The 17618-nt window shown below is 34.4% G+C and overlaps 1 protein-coding gene across 1 annotated transcript in view; it reads right to left on the bottom strand.

Annotated features, from left to right (window-relative positions):
- LOC136031509 (uncharacterized) overlaps window positions 1-17618 on the bottom strand; it is a 305780-nt gene that overhangs the window by 264709 nt on the left and 23453 nt on the right. Inside the window, exons 4-5 of the mRNA XM_065711175.1 lie at window positions 10056-10159; window positions 1220-1364 (exon numbers count right to left, since the gene is read on the bottom strand). Of these exons, the coding sequence (XP_065567247.1) occupies window positions 1220-1364; window positions 10056-10159 (249 nt within the window). The remainder of the gene's footprint in view (window positions 1-1219; window positions 1365-10055; window positions 10160-17618) is intronic.

Below are 17618 nucleotides of genomic sequence, written 5' to 3'. Positions count from 1 at the left end.
GAATCGTAAATCCAAAGGTGGGAAATCAGGAAAACCTAGGAAAATACAAGAAAATATGGAATAAGCGGTAAAAAACATAGGGTTGACGGGGGAACCTCAGCCAAAAGAATGCATTGTGTGTATGGTTTTCAGAGGGCTTTGGAAAAGAACTTATTAACATTAATTTACAATAAGTAATAAGTAAAAATCGTTTTGTTAGATTTGACAAGACGAACTACATGGCTTGACTGGTCAGTTTACCTAAGTCAGGTCTCTCTTTTTAGCCCCTGAACTTTAGAAGAGACATAATCAGTTTAAAAGGTCCAGCTCCAGCACAACATTTCAGTTCATTTTTTTCATCTGCGTGACCATAATAGCGAAATACAAACGTTCCTAAAATAGTCTGTTTTTAGTAGGTGTGCTCTTTTACAGACATGAGTTGTCCCCCCCCCCCATATTCCAAATCGTTACTGCTTGCGCTGCTTAAGACAGTGGTACCAATCAAACATTAAGCATCTGTTTTTTTTATTGGTCTTTTTGGAAAAAAAAATCAAACAGTCGTTAAAAAAATAATGTTTTCTCCCTTTTTAGTACTACAAACTAAGAGAATAGGACAACTTCCGCACAAATACCAGGCAAAACGTGGTTGACCTACTTCACAAGGTTTCAAATTACTGCTGCCAAACGGAGGTCTTGGTAGAAACATTTACAATATCCTTTTTCACAAACTCTGATTTGATCCTTTTTTTTTCATTGTTCTACGTTTTCTTGTTTGTTTAGAATATAAATGATAAAATGTATTTAACAGTGTGTCTATATAAGAGGGCTATGAGGGCTATATAAGAGGGAGTTTTTCTAGAGTAGTACTTGTTAGCTTGTTTGCATCTTAATCTATTTGTGGTTGTTCCTTTCTTATATATGCAAAGTTTTATATCATGCATGCATAATGTGGTTCAGTTGTAAATTCACCATTTATCAACTATTTTACTATGCCTCTGACAGCAAAAATCTAGATAATATATTTTCATTTTCAGTAATCAGGCTATCATTCTATTCTATCATTATTCTGTTCATTATTTCCATAAACAGATTATTTTTAATCCCATATACTCAATAGATTATGTTGTATTATTTATTAGTTGTATTTAGAAAAGAATAGTTCTAGCTTTCTCTTTTGTAACACTCATCTAAGGTCCTGGGAACTTAAAAAGGGAAAATCAGTTTTGTCAGAGAAACTTACCTCGATAGTGTCGTGGTCTAGGTCAACCCTTTTTTGGGAATTTTGAATTGCGCTAAGGATACCTCTCTTAATGTTGATACTCCAATGAGGCTCTTTGTCGTTCGTAATGCAAACATTCTCAATCAGCCCATCATGGTAAGAAAACCTAGAGAAGAGGTAGATTATTTTTCAATATCTACTAAATTTACTGTAAACTTTTTAATCATATTCAATATCTACTAAATTACTGTAAACTTCTAAATTTACTGTAAACTTTTCAGCTTCCTTGAATAAAAACTATTAACGTGGAGTTAAGAACCAAATCTGGCCCTTAAGTCCCTTTAATAGTCAAAGAGACTTATTAGAATACCTCGTCAAATAAACTATTCCTTTCGTAGAACTTGTTTGTTTTTTTTCCTTTTTGCTATAAAAAGTTTGCTTTGAAAATAATAACTTCAAAAGATTTGTTTAGATTTGCTTTGAAGAAAAGACGGAAGTCTATAATTCAATATTTCATACAATTCGGGTTCTTACATACCAGTATATGATTCTTATAGAATTTCCAGGTGGAAGCCCTTTTTACTGCAATTGGTGAAAATAGTATTTTCACTGCTATTTTAAATTTTTCCAGGTTTAAGATGACTCTTTTTGATAGAAGAGCATCGCCAACATGGAAGACCAAGTTGTCACCAATATGGGCCCAGGATCACTCAAATCCTCCATTAAACTGGAGGTCCCAGGGACTTCTTGCTGTCCGGTTCTAAGCCTTCTTTAGTGCTTCGCCCAGACTTGACAAGAAGCGTTAGTCCCCGTCCTGCACTGGTTTCTAGAACCACTGTTTTTCCTGAGGCCAAAGTAATTTCAATGACTTAAAGAATATGAAAATTGCAACTTGGAATGTTACAACATTAAAAAAAAGCTATCCTACGAGATTTTGACTTATTAGAAGTTTCAGAAACACATATTCCAGGGATAGGAAACATAAAATTACGTGATACAGAATTTATTTAATCAGGCAGGAAGGGTGTGGTACATAGACAGGGAGTAAGGTTCATGATAAACAAGGAAGCTGTTAAGTCTTGTTTAGGTTGGGATGGTGTTAATAATAGAATACTTGTCACTCGTTTTACGACTAAAAAGTGCAGGGTATCACTCAACCTTGTGACAATGTGGTCAATAGGCGCTGTTCTCATGATCAATGGGTCAGCGGTTCAATCCCTCGTGTCGCAAGGAATTTTTTCCTTGTTGTAGCACAGTAGATTGATGCTCTGCTTGGTAATAGCGGAACACCCGGGTTCGATCCCCACTGCAGCAAGGCTGGGCGACAAGCTTGCTACTTGTCCCTGTAAAAAACACTCAGCAACTGAAACGTCGACTCGACGCCCTATGCGCCAGCGATGGCTGAGGAGGATCTTTATCCTTGTATCAGTCATAGCAGTATATGCACCTTAAGAGCCAGCTGACGGAGATATTAGCAATTCAGATGAATTTTACCTACTGTTACAGAAGCCAATAGACAGGGCCCCCAGTAGAAATATGGTGTTTTTACTAGGAGATTTTTACGCCCAGGTTGGTGAAAACAGGGATAGATGGCATCATAGCCTGGGTAAATTTGTAGGCAAAACCAATACAGTACTTAGTCATAGAAAGACCCACAAGTTAACATGGTATTTACATATGGACTGGCAAGATCGATGCAAGATCTTAGGGTATATAGAAGTGCTATTATTGATGTTAAAAGTAAAGATCACCATCTAGTAATGTCTACGGTTAATTTAGAGCAGGAAAGCTAACTACCTTCCGGAAGACTATGACGTTTGTAGACTCTAAGATGAAAATTCGAAAGAAACTTTCTTGGAACAGTTAAATACTAAACCGGAGATTTTAAAATTTGAAAATGTCGAAGATGGATGGAATAATTATAAGAAAATAGTTTGTGAAGTCGCTGATGGTGTCTTAGGGAAGAAAGTTAGAAACGCAGCAAGGAATATTAGTGACAATACTTTATGTTTAATAGAGAGGAGAAGGAGCTCCTTAATGTACAAGAATTATTTGAGTGATAGATCCTACGAAAATAAAAGGAATGTTAAGAAAATGGACAAAACATTGAAACATGAGCTAAGGAGGCGTGAAGTGGAGGCCATGCATGAAATTGCATAAGATCTGGAAGATGCAGCCAGACAGCATAATAGTAAAACACTGTCCTGGCATGTTAATAAATTGAGAGGGAATACTCAATCTGGACTTGTCTCAGTTAGATATAGGAATGGCGCCAGAATTAATGATAAGGAAAGAGTTACAGAGATATGAGCAGAGCATTTTGAGAATGTGCTAAACCGAGATAGAGTTACAAGAAAAGACACAGAAAAGAATGAAAAAGTTTGTGAGACTTTGGATGTGAAAGAAGATTTATTTCGTGAGTAAGTTTTAGTGACAGCACTAAAAGGATTAAAAATAATAAGGCCTCAGATACTGATAGTGTGGTGAATGAGTTTCTTAAATATGGTGGTTATTAGGTTAGAAATAAATTACTGAAGATTAACAATATGCTTTTTGAAAAAGTGTAAGTACCTAGCGATTTTAGGAAAACTCGAATGAACCCATCTATAAGAAAGGTGATAAGAATGGGTGTGATAATTATAGAGGCATTACCCTGGTTTCTGTAGGTAGCCAATTTCTTAGTATGGTGACACATTTTAGACTTAGATATGCAGTAGATGAGGTTTTAAAAGAACAGTGTGGTTTTAGAAAAGGTAGAAGATGTGTCGACAAAATTTTCATTGTCAAATTAATAATTAAGAAATCCGTAAGTCATCAAACACCTTTAGTCCTCAATTTCATAGATCATGAGTATTTGTTCCATTCATCTGATAGAAGAACTCTAGCGAAGGTCTTATCCTTGTATGGTATACCAGATAAATACATTAAAGTGATTAGTGCTATGTATGAGAATAACATTGCTGGAGTTAAGGTGGGGAATGAAGTTAGTAGCTGGTTCCGTATTCAATCAGTAGTTAAGCAGGGTTGTATCCCCTTTTATATGGATTATTTTGATGGGCCTTGTCCTAAGAGGCACAGCAAAGGCAATGAGAGAACACAGAATCTAATGAAGAAGTAAATCTCTCCTGGACTTAGATTATACTGACGATTTAAGCATCCTAGACGAAAGTTAATTTAAATAAAAAAAATGAATGAATTTCTAGAGATTTTGCGCGTTCAGGATGCAAAAATAGGTATCAAAATTAATGTTAAGAAGACTAAGTCGCTTTCCCTTACCTAGGTAGTATTATTAGTAAAGATGGTGGGTTCAGTGAAGATTTAAAAGTAGAACTGCCAAGGCTTAGGGTTTTTTTTCACAGTTGAAGGAAGTTCGGAAGAATAAGAAGTCTGCGAACCAAGATTAGAATATTTGAAGTTACAGTGATGAAAGTGGTCAAGTATAGTTCTGAAGCCTGGGTGCTCCAAAAACAGAGGAAGATTTACTAAATGTTTTCCAGAGAAAGTGCCTAGAATTGTTTTGGGTATCCGACTGACTGACTGTATCTCAAACAGTAGGCTGTACAAAAATTGGTTAAATCCCAGTTTCTAGGGCTATAATGACCAGAAAGGTTGAAATGGCTAGGACACGCTCTGCGGAAAACATAACAGATTGTCAAAGATTGTCCTTGTCGGTCGACCGTTTAGGGCCAAACGAAAAACAGGTTGTCCCCGGTCGGGGTGGGAGGATGTCGTAAGGAAAGATTTAAGGGAAATAGGAGCTTCCTAGCAGGTTGTAAAGAGGGGGGCTTTGAACAGGATGGATGAAAGCGTGCGTAGCTGTGTTGGTGTCAAGCGGCCTGGTGGTGCAGTGAGTTGTTAGTATTAGTAGTTGTAGTATATATATATATATATATATATATATATATATATATATATATATATATATATATATATATATATATATATATATATATATATATATATACATATATATATAATGAAAAAAGATATCACCAATGCAACAGCACAAACATAAAAAAAAAAGGAAGACAGAAGGAGAAAAGGAAGACTGTTTATAACTGTTGTGTCTTGTCAGTTTAACTTCCTAACAGAAGAATATCTTCATATCCTTTTAATCACAAAAGAAAATATGCAGGGATTCAACCCTTGACTAAGAGGGTAAAACTTCACACTTCATTTTAGATTATATATATTATCAATTTCAGATCCTAATTACTATGAAATTCTTTGTATGGTAGAGCAAGGCTAAAGGTACCTGACCCTTAAAAAAAAATTAAGATAACAGATTTAGTTTATCAGACAAAAATCCTAATCCAGGAGCTTACTCTGCAATAAAAAAAAATCCTAATGTAACAAAGACACGATCTGTTCCAATTAATATGTCAATATACTCCAATCCTGAAGATAAGTAATTACAGCTTCTGTTTTATACCTATTCCTATATATCATTTAAACATAGAGAGAAATATCCTCGCATCTTTTCTTCGATGATAATCTCCAATTATCCCATAGATACAAACGGTATATTGTATTTAAATGTTACTACGGAACAACACTAGAAAATATTTCCATCAAAATATTGGTTTTGGACCATAATTATAATGATGCATCTTGGCAGTTCAGAGCAGTTTTCCATGTCCGAATCTGTTAAGAAATCTTTTCTATCGTGACAAAAAGTCTATAAGGATTCAACCTTTGAGTTAGATCGTTTTGCAACCCAACTTGTAATTATGTATCTAGTCAGTTTAAAGCTCTTTTTCAATTCTTAATCTGCTGGACCATAATTTTTAGTGATGCATCTCGGCAGTTCAGAGCAAATTCCATGTCCTTATCTGTTAAGAAATCTTTTCTATCGGGACAAAAAGTCTATAAGGATTCAACCTTTGAGTTAGATCGTTTTGCAACCCAACTTGTAATGATGTATCTAGTCAATTTAAAGCTCTTTTTCCGATCTTATTCTGCTATGAAATTCTTTCTATCATGACAAAAAGTCTTTCAGGATTCAATACTTGAGTTGGAGGACGAGATTGCACCCCAATTTTTAACAGTGAATTTTGTTAGTTTAAAATTACTTTTCCAGATCCTAATATACAAGAAACTTATTTCCTATGTTTCATGTAAACGCAGAAAGGAATTTCTAAGCCCATGGTCTCCAATGACTATATCCAGTTATCTCTTAGATCTAAAGGACGTGTTATACAAAACAATACTAGAAAATCTTCCCAAAAAAATATTTATAAAAATTGAAAAATTTTTAATTTCATTAATGAAATGACCTTGTGATTTCCTTTTCTTCCTTGAGATCTTTCGGTGATTTCAAATCACTTCACTTTGACAATTAACAGGCTCTGTTTTAGCCGTATGTTTAGGGTTCTTTAGCAACTTGAGATTTTTAGCTGTATTTAGCTGATACATTTTTTTAGATTTTTTTCAATTAACAGGCTCTGTTTTAGCCGTATGTTTAGGGTTCTTTAGTAACTTGAGATTTTTAGCTGTGTTTAGCTGATTTTTTTTAGATTTTTAGCTGTAGCCTAGTAAAGACCGAACCACGGCCCATAGTATCCAAGAGTTTAAAAACCTGTTTTAAAGAAAACTGTCTTCTGAGGAAAAATTGCCATAACACCTGATTCATGATTCAGGAATGCTAGCTATTGTTTCGACTAACTTAAAAGTAAAATATTATTTTGAAAACAAATTTGCAGAGATTTTTTTAAAGAGCCTGGATCCCCTCAAAAATAGCGTAAGAGCAAAACGAAAACTACACCATTGGAATTGTCATTATTGAAAATCCTTAACAGGAAACTTACAGGCCCCCACCTAGACTAAAAAGGAAAACTACGTTTTTAAATGGGTTGCATTAATGTGTCCTCTTTCTTTCTTTCTTTTTTCAAACCGGTAGCGAGGCACTGGAACATCATAGAGAGGTGTTTAAGAGTTCATTTAACAGCTAATTTTTATATCTGATCACTTTTTATAAATTTGATATAATAACATCGTCATAAATGGTCATATGGACCCCTAAAAGTGCATATTGGGTGCCATTCCCAGAGTGGAAAGGCTGGAAAGAATGAAAAGGGTAAGCTACTATGTTAATCTCCATAGTTTTAAAACCCTAATTCTGAAGTTTACAAACACCCTTTGTAATAGTTTCCCCTCCCGAGAGCTGTATAAGAGCTCATTTAATTTTTAATTTCTCTCTAATCGATTTTTATAAAATCAACTTAGTAACGCCACATAAAGTGCCACATGACATCAAAAAGTGCACTTTGGATTTTTATCGTTTTCTAATGAAAATACCGTAAAAAAGGCCATTTTCAATGAAAAGACTTAAAGAAAAAGTATTTTTAAAACCTAGGCTGGGGCAAAACTAGGAAGAATGAGCACCTCCCCCCTCTAAATTGCCACCAATAGAGGTAGCACTTACGCAACATTGTAGATAGGTATTTAAAGGCTCAATTCAAAGGTATTGATCATTAAAGTGCTCTTATTTTATATATTTATCAAACAATTCGTGGTAACAAACTGTAGTAAGGAGCGACCCGGCTTAATAGTAACCAAAACTCTAAAAAATGGAATTTTGATACCCATAGCTACAACAAAAGAATCGCATTTTAATGCTGCTTTTAAATATGTAAATTTAATCAAGTTTAGTATTACCCAACAAAAGTTACGAGCCTGATAAAATTTGCCTTATTTTAGAAAATAGGGGGAAACACCCCCTAAAAGTCATAGAACTTTCCTTGGAGGAATTTGTCATGGGGGAAAGAAAATTTCCATGAAGGGAGCGCAGGATTTTCTAGCATTATTTAAAAAAACAATGAAAAAATAAATATGAAAAAGTTTTTTCAACTGAAAATAAGGAGCAGCATTAAAACTTAAAACGAACAGAAATTATTACGCATATGATGGGCTCACCTCCTCCTGATACCTCGCTCTTTACGCTAAAGTATTTTTAGTAATTTCAACTATTTATTCTACGGCTTTTGCGATTCAGGGGTCATTCTTAAAAAATTGAGACAAAATTATAAATTTATTGTAAAGAGCAAGGTACTGACGAGGGGGTGAACCCCCTCATATACGTAATAAAAATATGAGAATACAAAAGTTCGTTACGTAAGCTAATTTGTAAGTTACGTATAACTTTTACTAATAAAAACGTTCGTAAAAAGTTAACAGTTCTAGTTACCTTTTTAAAGTAACCAAAAATCCGGAGGGCAACTAGGCCTCCTCCCCCGCACTTTGCTTTTCGAAATCATTCGATCAAAACTATGAGAAGGCCATTTAGCCAAAAAAATAAATATGCAATTTTCGTTTTAAATATTTATATGCGGAGAGCCAAAATCAAAACATGCATTGATTCAAAAACATTCAGAAATCAAATAAAAAAACGAGTTTTTTTTTAACTGAAAGTAAGGAGCAACATTAAAAATTAAAAAGAACGGAAATTACCCCATTTATGAAAGGGGCTGTTCCCTCTTCAACGCCCTGCTCTTTACGCTAAAGTTTTTACTGTTTAAAAAGTAGAGTTGAGAGAAAGAGTCAAACTTTAGCGCAAAGAGTGAGGCGTTGAAGAGGGAACAGCCCCTTTTATATACGGGGTAATTTCTGTTCGTTTTAAGTTTTAATTTCACTCCTTACTTTCAGTTAAAAAAAAACTTGTTTTTTTATTTAATTTATATAAGAAATACCTAGGCCAATGATGCTCAATGAGCTCTATATTAGACCAAACAAATTATAGCAAGTCTTGATTCATACATCCCGAAAAATTCGCAATGGAGTAGCATTAGGTGTATTAAGTTTCCATTGCATCATTGGTTTCCGGTTAAATTTAATTAGCCGCATTTTTTTAAGTTCTATAATCTCACGAATATAATCAAGACCTTTGACTCTTTAAACATAACAAGCATATTTTTTGTATTTTATCTTGTAGAAAGACCGTCAAAATGCCAACTCTTTCTGAAATCTATGGTGAAACATTGCATAGCTAACACCACATCATTACATTCTGCAATGAATACTTATTATATATTTTTACACCTTGAATCATTTTCTCGCTGTATGTTATTTATCTTCCTCTAAAAAAATACTAAAATTTCCTAGCTCGTAATTTCCAATTTGCATTAATTTTATTTAAATTTGGCTAGCAATCTTTATTTTATAATTATTATATTTCGTAATTTTATTTCAACTTATGAATGCAATTAGTACCTTTAAATGATTTTTCTTTTCTGTCTTATTTTTTCTTCCAAGAAGTTTTATTTCTGTGGGAAAGACCGACAAAATGCCAAGTTTTTGTTAAGTTTATTGTGAAATATTGCATAGCTAACCGTGTAAATCATTTATCAAAGTCATAATAATCATTTAATAAAGTCATTTTTCGCCTTATTAAAGACCAGGAAACATAAACAATTTGCATTAAACGACCTTCTTTGGGAAAAAACTAAACTCAAAAATACAATCCAATTTCTTTTAAAAACCAGTTTTTCTTTTGCGATTTCCGAAGTTTTAGGTTGAATTTTTAGTTTCTGAAAAAAGATTATATAAAAGCAAAGGGTCTTGGAAAAAAATCTGATTAATTTTTGGATTTGACTTACAAAACTACTTTGAAAGTTTTTCCTCAATCCAAGTCACCTAATTTTTTATAAACAAGTAAATTATAAAACATATCACGTATCGTAACTGTTTTAAACAAAAGCATATCGAATTGTTTCTACACAAATTGTAAAATATATCACACAAACTAAACGTTGAACTTGAGTTACAAAATTCATTTAGAAACAAACTTCAGCTCTAAAAAATAGATAAAAATAGGGATAAATGAAAACCGATTAGAATGAATTAAATTTAAAAATCTTACCTCAAAGGATAGCTCTCGAGATTAGTTCTAAAAATTTCAGAAAAAGCAGCCTCTTTCTTTTCATTTTGACCGACTTCGCTCTCTTCCAAATGAACGTCACTGAGCTGCAAAAAAAACGATATCATCGTATTTTATAAAAAAAAGGGTTAGTCCTAAAAAATTATTTAAGAAAAGTTATTTAAATTAAAAATTATTATTTTTAATAATTTTGAAAAATTATAGGTTATTATGAACCTCCTCAGTTCAGTGCGTTTTAAGTTTTAATGTTGCTCTTAATTTCAGTTGAAAAAAACTTGTTTTTATTTTTTATTTTATAAACAGTAAGCTTTACAAAAAAATGCGATTCTGTCCCGGTTTCTAGGGCTATAATGACAGAAAAATTGAGATGGGATTAGACACGTTTTGCGATTTTAGGATGGCAGATTGCCAAAGATCATCCTTTTCGGCCATCCATCTAGGGCCAAGTGAATAGCAGGTTGTCCCCAAATGGACGGGAAAAAGTCATAAGAAGGGATGTAAAGGAAATTGGAACTTCCTAGGAGGGTGTAAAGAGGGAAGCTTTGAATAAATTGAGATGGAGGAGGATCGTACGCAGAAAGTTCCGAATCCTTGTAAACTTCGAAATTATCGTTATTCGTTATTTAAAAGGGGAACACTAAGGAGGCTGCCAAAATAGCGTAAACCAGACGATAAAATAATTTCCATTTTTCGATAAAAACAAACAAATGACCGTAGAGTGTCTGTTTAATATACATATACTGATTTTTATTCCTTAAAGTTTTAATAATTTTTTATTTATTAAAGTAAAAGATGTGAAAACATTTTACATTTGTTTTGCTTTCAGTGAAGTACAAATCATGTTATGGTCTTGAGAAGGCATGGGGGTTGCCAGCTCTACTCATGTTGATTTTTGCTCGTTTTGACTTTGACTCGGTTATTTATTGTAATTTCTGCTTATTTGAGTTTCATTGATTTATTAATGGTGATTTGTGGTAGCTTTACGCTCGGAATATTATTTGACTTTATTTCTGCTCATTTTTGGCTTAGTGGAGCTCTTTACTTTTCTTTTAAAAACTTGTTTTTTGCAAAGTTTTCTAATTTATATTCGTTTTAACTGACATAGCCTTTTTCATGGAAAATATAAGATTTTATATTTTTTCGGTTTTTTATGACACTTGGTATTTACCAAGTGGCATATAGGGATCGCAAATTCTGTCGGTCTGTCTGTCTGTCCCGGTTTTGCTAGTTTGGGCTCTTTCATTTAAGCTAGGACGATGAAATTTGACAGGTACATCAGGGACCAGGCAATATTAAATTAGAAATAGTCGCTTTCCAGGGGGAGAGGGGGGACGATTAATTCAGAAAAATTAAAAAAATGAGGTATTTTTAACGAACGGGTGGTCGGATCTTAATGAAATTTAATATTTAGAAGGATATCGTGTCTCAGAGGTTTTATTCTGAGTCCTGGCCGGATCCGGTGACACTGGGTGGAGTTGGAGGAGGAAACCTAAAATCTTGGAAAACGCTTAAAGTGGAGGGATAGAAAGGGTCCACTCTCTTTGGGGGAGTTGGGGGAGGGGGTTAATTCTGAAAAATTAGAAAAAATGAGGCATATTTAACTTACGAAGGAGTGATCGGATCTTAATGAAATTATATATTTAGAAGGAATTCGTAACTCATTTCTCTTATTTTAAATCTCGACCGGATCCAGTGTCATTGGGAGGGAGTTGGGGGGACCAAAAATCTTGGAAAACACTTACAGTGTAGACATCAGGATGAAACTTGGTGGGAAGAATAAGCACAAGTCCAAGATATGTGATTGACATAACCGGACCGGATCCGATCCCTTTGGGGGAGTTGGGGGGGGGGGTAATTTGAAATTTTTTTAAATAAAAAAGGTATTTGTAATTTAAGAAGATCTTAATCAAATCTCAATCAAATTTGATTAAGATCAGATCTTAATCAAATTTGATATTTAGAAGGATCTTGTGCCTCAAAGCTCTTATTCTAAATCCCGACCAGATCCGATGACATTGGGGAGAGTTGGAGGGGAAACCAGATATCTTGGAAACCGTAAAAATTGAGATATCTTTATCTTACAAATGGATGATCGGATCTTAATGAAACTTGATAAATAGAAAGATCTTGTGTCTCAGATGCTCCATTTTCAATTCGAATCGGATCTGGAGAAACAGGGGGTTGGAATGGAAAAACAGAAATATAGAAACCCGAAATCTTGGAAAACGCTTACAGTGGAGGGATCAGGATGAAACTTGAATGGAAGAATAAGCACAAGTTCTAGATACGTGATTGACATAATTAGAACGGATCCACCCTCTTTGGGGGAGTTGAGGGGTTTCCAGTGCTTTGGCGAGTTCAATGCTTATGGACATGCTAGGCGTGTCAGGGAGCAGTCGTTTCCCCAAGTCGACCATCTGGGAGGCTGGAGGGAGAGGAAAAATTGAAGAAAATGAGGTATTTTAACTTACGAATGGGTGATCGAATCCTAATGAAATTTGATATTTAGAAGGACCTCGTGTCTCAGAGCTCTTATTTTAAATCCCGACCGCATCCGGTGATATTGGGGGAGTTAGAGGGGGAAACGGGAAATCTTAGAAAACACTTAGAGAGGAGAGATCGGGATGAAACTTGGTGGCAAGAATAAGCGCAATTCCTAGCTACATGAGTGACATAATTGGATTGAATCCGCTTTCTTTGGGGGAGTTGGAGGAGTGTAAATTCGAAAAAATTAGAAAATTGAGGTATTTTTAACTTAAGAACAGGTGACCAGATCTAAATGAAATTTGATATTTAGAAGGAAATCATGTCTCAGAGCTCTTATTTTAAATCCCGACCAGATCTGGTGACATTGGGGGGAGTTGGAGGCGGAAACCGGAAATCTTGGAAAACGAATTGAGTGGAGAGATCGAGATGAAACTTGGTGGGTAGAATAAACAAATCCCGTAGATAAATGATTGACGTAACCGGACTGGATCCGCTTGCGAGTTCGGTACTTCTGGACGTGCTAGGACGATGAAAATTGGTAGGCGCATCAGGGACCTATACAAATTGACTTGATAAAGTCATTTTCCCTGTTTTGACCATCAGTGGGACTGAAGGGAGAGGAAAAATTAGAAAAAATCAGGTATTTTTAACTTAAGAGTGAATGACCGCATCTTAATGAATTTTGATATTTAGAAGGACCTCGTGTCTCAGAGCTATTTTAAATCCCGACCGGCATTAAGCCTCTGATTTTCCTTTTAAATCAATCTACTGATTGTTAGGATTTTGCTAGCGCTCATTCCATATGAGCTCTTGGCTCTTCCGACCTCGTCACAAATACCATATGAGCTCTTAGCTCTTGTTTTCAGTAAGAATTCATAGTTTGGCTTGCTCTGTGTGTATTAGAAAAACTTTTCAACAATTCTTAATCCTGACACAAATAGTATTGTTTAACTTAAGTTCATACTTCCTTAAGTTGACCTGAAAAATAAAACTTATCATCATTCCCCAAGAAATAGTATCTATGCTTTTTGACAACCTGGATATACTTGCACTTTCTGATTTATTTAAATTGTAAGAGCAGAAGTAGTAATAGTAGTAGTTTATTATTGGCAACCATACACAAAGTGCCTTTTGATTTAATTTTAAAGCATCATTTAGTTTTAAAGCATAATGCAACAATTGCATAATTGTGGAAGGTTGACATACCCAATATCCCTAGAGACATAGTTGCTGGACTGCTCTACTATACTAAACAAAAAAGCTGTCTCAAAATTTCGATTGGATATGCTTGGAAAATGAATGGGCTTGGGAAGAGGTCCGCCTGCCCTCCAATTTCCTTTAACCCTTAAAAATGGCACTAGAACTTTGAATGTTGAATCGAATTAGCTCCTTTAAAAGTTTCAACAATATTTCTATATAGAGTGGCAATGCCCTTAATTTTGCTTATATGCCTCTTTGAAAACCTGCCTGCATAGTTATTTTTTTCGTTTAATTGAAACTTCCCCTAAACGTTCCCTTAAAGCTTCACCCTAATAACCTTAGTGCCATTAGTTATAGTAACTGTAGTGGTAGTATTAATAGTATATGTATTGCCTTTTGGTGATTTGAACATCATTCTCGTCAAGTCCTGGAAGTTTCAACTTAATACAATTAGCCGTTAGTATAACATTCCTGATATATCCTTTTTATAATCTGCATATTTATATACTTTTGTGATTTTCATCTTAATACTATTAGCCTTACAAGTAGTTGCAACAGAGATAGAAGTTGAGATAGCACAAGTATTAGTAGTAGTAAATATAGCTGCAATAGCAGTATGCACATTATGCCTTCTGGTCAATTGATCTTCCTCTTTAAACATTTTCTGTAAGTTCCAACTTCATACTCAAATCCATTCTTGAAATACGCCCTTTGACAAAGTGAATGCACATAGTGTCTTTTGATTTAGTTCAAATTTCCCCTCAATAATTCAAATGTAGTACTGTGGTTGTAGTAGTAGCAGCTGTAGTAGTGGTAACATTTGTAGTAGTAATAATAGTATCGTATAAATATTACTTTTTTGGTCAGTTGATCATCTCCCTTATCATTTCCTGAAAGTTCCGAACTAATATACTCAGCCATTCCTGATTTATGCCCTTTTGACAGCCCGTATACACATAAAGTGTTTTGATTTAGTTCAACACTCCCCTCGACCTTTTCTGAAAGGCTCACTTGAATGCCCTTTGCCGTTTTGGAAAATAATGGTCAAACATGCATAACTGTGAGAAACATATACTATATGTAAACAGTTAAAGAATTGCCTAAATTAACACCCTTGTCTTGAGATCTGTGAACAAAATGGCTATCTCGAAACTTTGATTAGATGTGTTTGGAGAAAATATGGGCGAGGGGGGGGGTGCTTGCCCTTCAATCACCCTTGACTATTAGAAAGAGCACTAGAACTTTAAATTTTTAATCCAATAAGTCTCCTCAGAAGTTTATGCAACCACCCTTTCCATAAAAGCCTGATATACCCCTGGGGCATAACATACAACCCTTGCCCTAAGGGCTTGGGAGGTGTGGGGGTTAATCTTCAAAGACATAATCACTGGACTTGTCAACCATGCTGAGCAAAATTGCTATCTAAAAATTTTGACTGAATGTAATTAGGGAAATGATGGACGTGGGGGTGGTTTCCTTCCAATAACTTTCAACTAATAGAATGGGCAGTAGTACGTGAAATTTTCAATCGAATGAGCCCCTTTCAAAGTTTTTACGACAGCTCCTTCTATACGATGCCCTGGTCTAAAGAAACTAAGAAAAAAATTTATAATACATAGTGCCCACGTCCCTCTTTGTTTAGGCAGGCGTTATTGGGCAGCCTATGATAAACATAACGTTTTTCATTCTCGCTGAGCTGAGCTAAAAACTTTCGACAAAGTGTCTAACAAACTTGCTTAGGAAACTCAAACGAAATGCAAATTTCTCAACCAAAAAACTCACGCGAGCTTAGCGTGAATAAGACTTCCAGAATAGCACAAACAATATTGTACGGACTTAAAATAGCGTGTTAGTAATTTCCGCTAATCAGGAACCTCTCTGTTACTATGCTTCCATCTAGTTCTATCACGTAAAAACAAAAATTTGTGGCATTGATAGTAAACGTATGATGTCCCGCACAAAATACGATACCTCAAACTTTTTTGAAAATAAATTAGAAAAGGAAGGAAATATCTCTTTTAGATCCTTATCCTTTCGTTACATTTGAAAATATACATTCAATCCATAGCCATTTTCCGTGTGTGTTTTTTTCTCAAAAATTTGCCAAGAAATCTTTAAATGGAAAAGGTTGTCTGAACTCAGCCGCAATGCAGGGCTCAGAAAAGTTTGATTAAAATGAAAGATACGTTTTTGAGGAATATGCTTGAAAAGTAAAATAAACTTTACGACGTTAAAATAAAAAAACACAAGAATATGTTTAGTACTATTCACGATTATTTTTTATGTAGTTTTTATAAACATCACGTTTTTCATTCTTGTTTAGCTAAGCTCAGAACTTTCGACAAAATGTCTAACCAGCTTGCCGAGGAAATTCAAACAAAACACAAAATTCTCAGTCAAAAAACTCAAACAGGCGATAATGGAACATATCTTTTGTTTTTATTCAGAAATTTTCACAAAAAAAGCGTAAATAGAAAAGGGTTCGAAAGAAGCCATAGAAAGCACCAATGAATAGATGAAAAACTATACGATCAATGCCTTTAACTCAAAAACTAATTGACACAGTTTTATGTACCATATTACTTAATTGATGCTCAATTTTCCAGTTAAAGACTAATATGTTAAAAAATTGTGTTTTCCGAATAAGGAAGACTTCCTTCCTCACTTTGAAATTTCCAGACTTAACCAAAGAGTTGTGCGCTCTTTGTCATAGTTACAGTTAAGTCCATATGACTCACTGCGTCTGGCTTTTTGATCACGGTTGCATTTCCAGTTTATGGCCTACAGTTTTTTGGCCAGTTTTTTTTTTCGGCCTACAGTTCTAAACCAGTTTGCGGTTATAAAAGCGATTATGACCACCTAGGGTCATCCTAGGTCTATTCATACCTGAAAACCGTCATTTTGTAAGATTTTCTGTTGTGGTTTCAGAGTTATAAAATTTTTGGGTCAATCTCAGATTTCCGTTAGTCCTGCCACGTTTAACCATGAAAAAAAGTAAGCCAAACTAATTAGAAAAATTTGACAACACTTTTGGTCTACAAAAATTCAAACACTAAGAGTCTGTTGAATCCAAAAGACAGCCACACATTTGAAGGAAAAAGCACACCTTCTTAAGTTTTTATGTCCCATTAGTTTTAGCTCTTTTGCTGGTTTTTAACCCTTGTTTCATTTTTTGGATTTGAAGGCCCCAGAAGAAAGAATTTCTAAATTGCATACGATGCTCTTTTCCGATTACTTTGAAGTCCTGATTATTCTTTATCGTTAATACATATATGATTGTATAAGTTTTCATGAAGCAATTAAAAGAAAATCAGATTTTGTTTTCATTGTTCTTGGTACTTGGATAAACTTGGAGGATTATCAAAAGGTTCATACTTATAAACTATAAGTAGAGAGCGACCCTTTTTAATAGAAACTTAAAATTTAAAAAGAAACCAATTTTCATCGCAATATATGCGTCAACAGAAACAGAGTCGTATTTTCATGCTGATTCTAATAAAGCAAAATTCATTCCTTTTTAAATTTGTTCATCAAAAGCTACTAGTATGATGAAATTTGCATGATTTTGGGAAAAGGTTAAACACACCAAAAACAGACATACTCTTTATTAAAATCATAATATTCAGCATGTCTTGGAACTCTAGGCCAAATATCTGGTAGCAACCACCTTGTAAAATTCTGAACCTCTAAAATGATATTGCCCACACGTAATAATGAAAACCGGAAAAAAAAGTCTGAAAATTTTGGCTTTTAATTTTCGTTCTTATTTAAAGCTTTTTATTCAATTTGCTTTCAGTCGGAAAAAGAGTTAGGATTCGTTTCATTTGATTAAATTTAGGCCCAAGTAGTTTTTTTATC

The sequence above is a fragment of the Artemia franciscana genome, chromosome 9 (genome assembly GCF_032884065.1).
Source record: "Artemia franciscana chromosome 9, ASM3288406v1, whole genome shotgun sequence".
NCBI classification, from domain to species: domain Eukaryota; kingdom Metazoa; phylum Arthropoda; class Branchiopoda; order Anostraca; family Artemiidae; genus Artemia; species Artemia franciscana.
The sequence above is the reverse complement of the archived record's forward strand: the minus strand, read 5'-3'. Positions and strand labels throughout refer to the sequence as shown.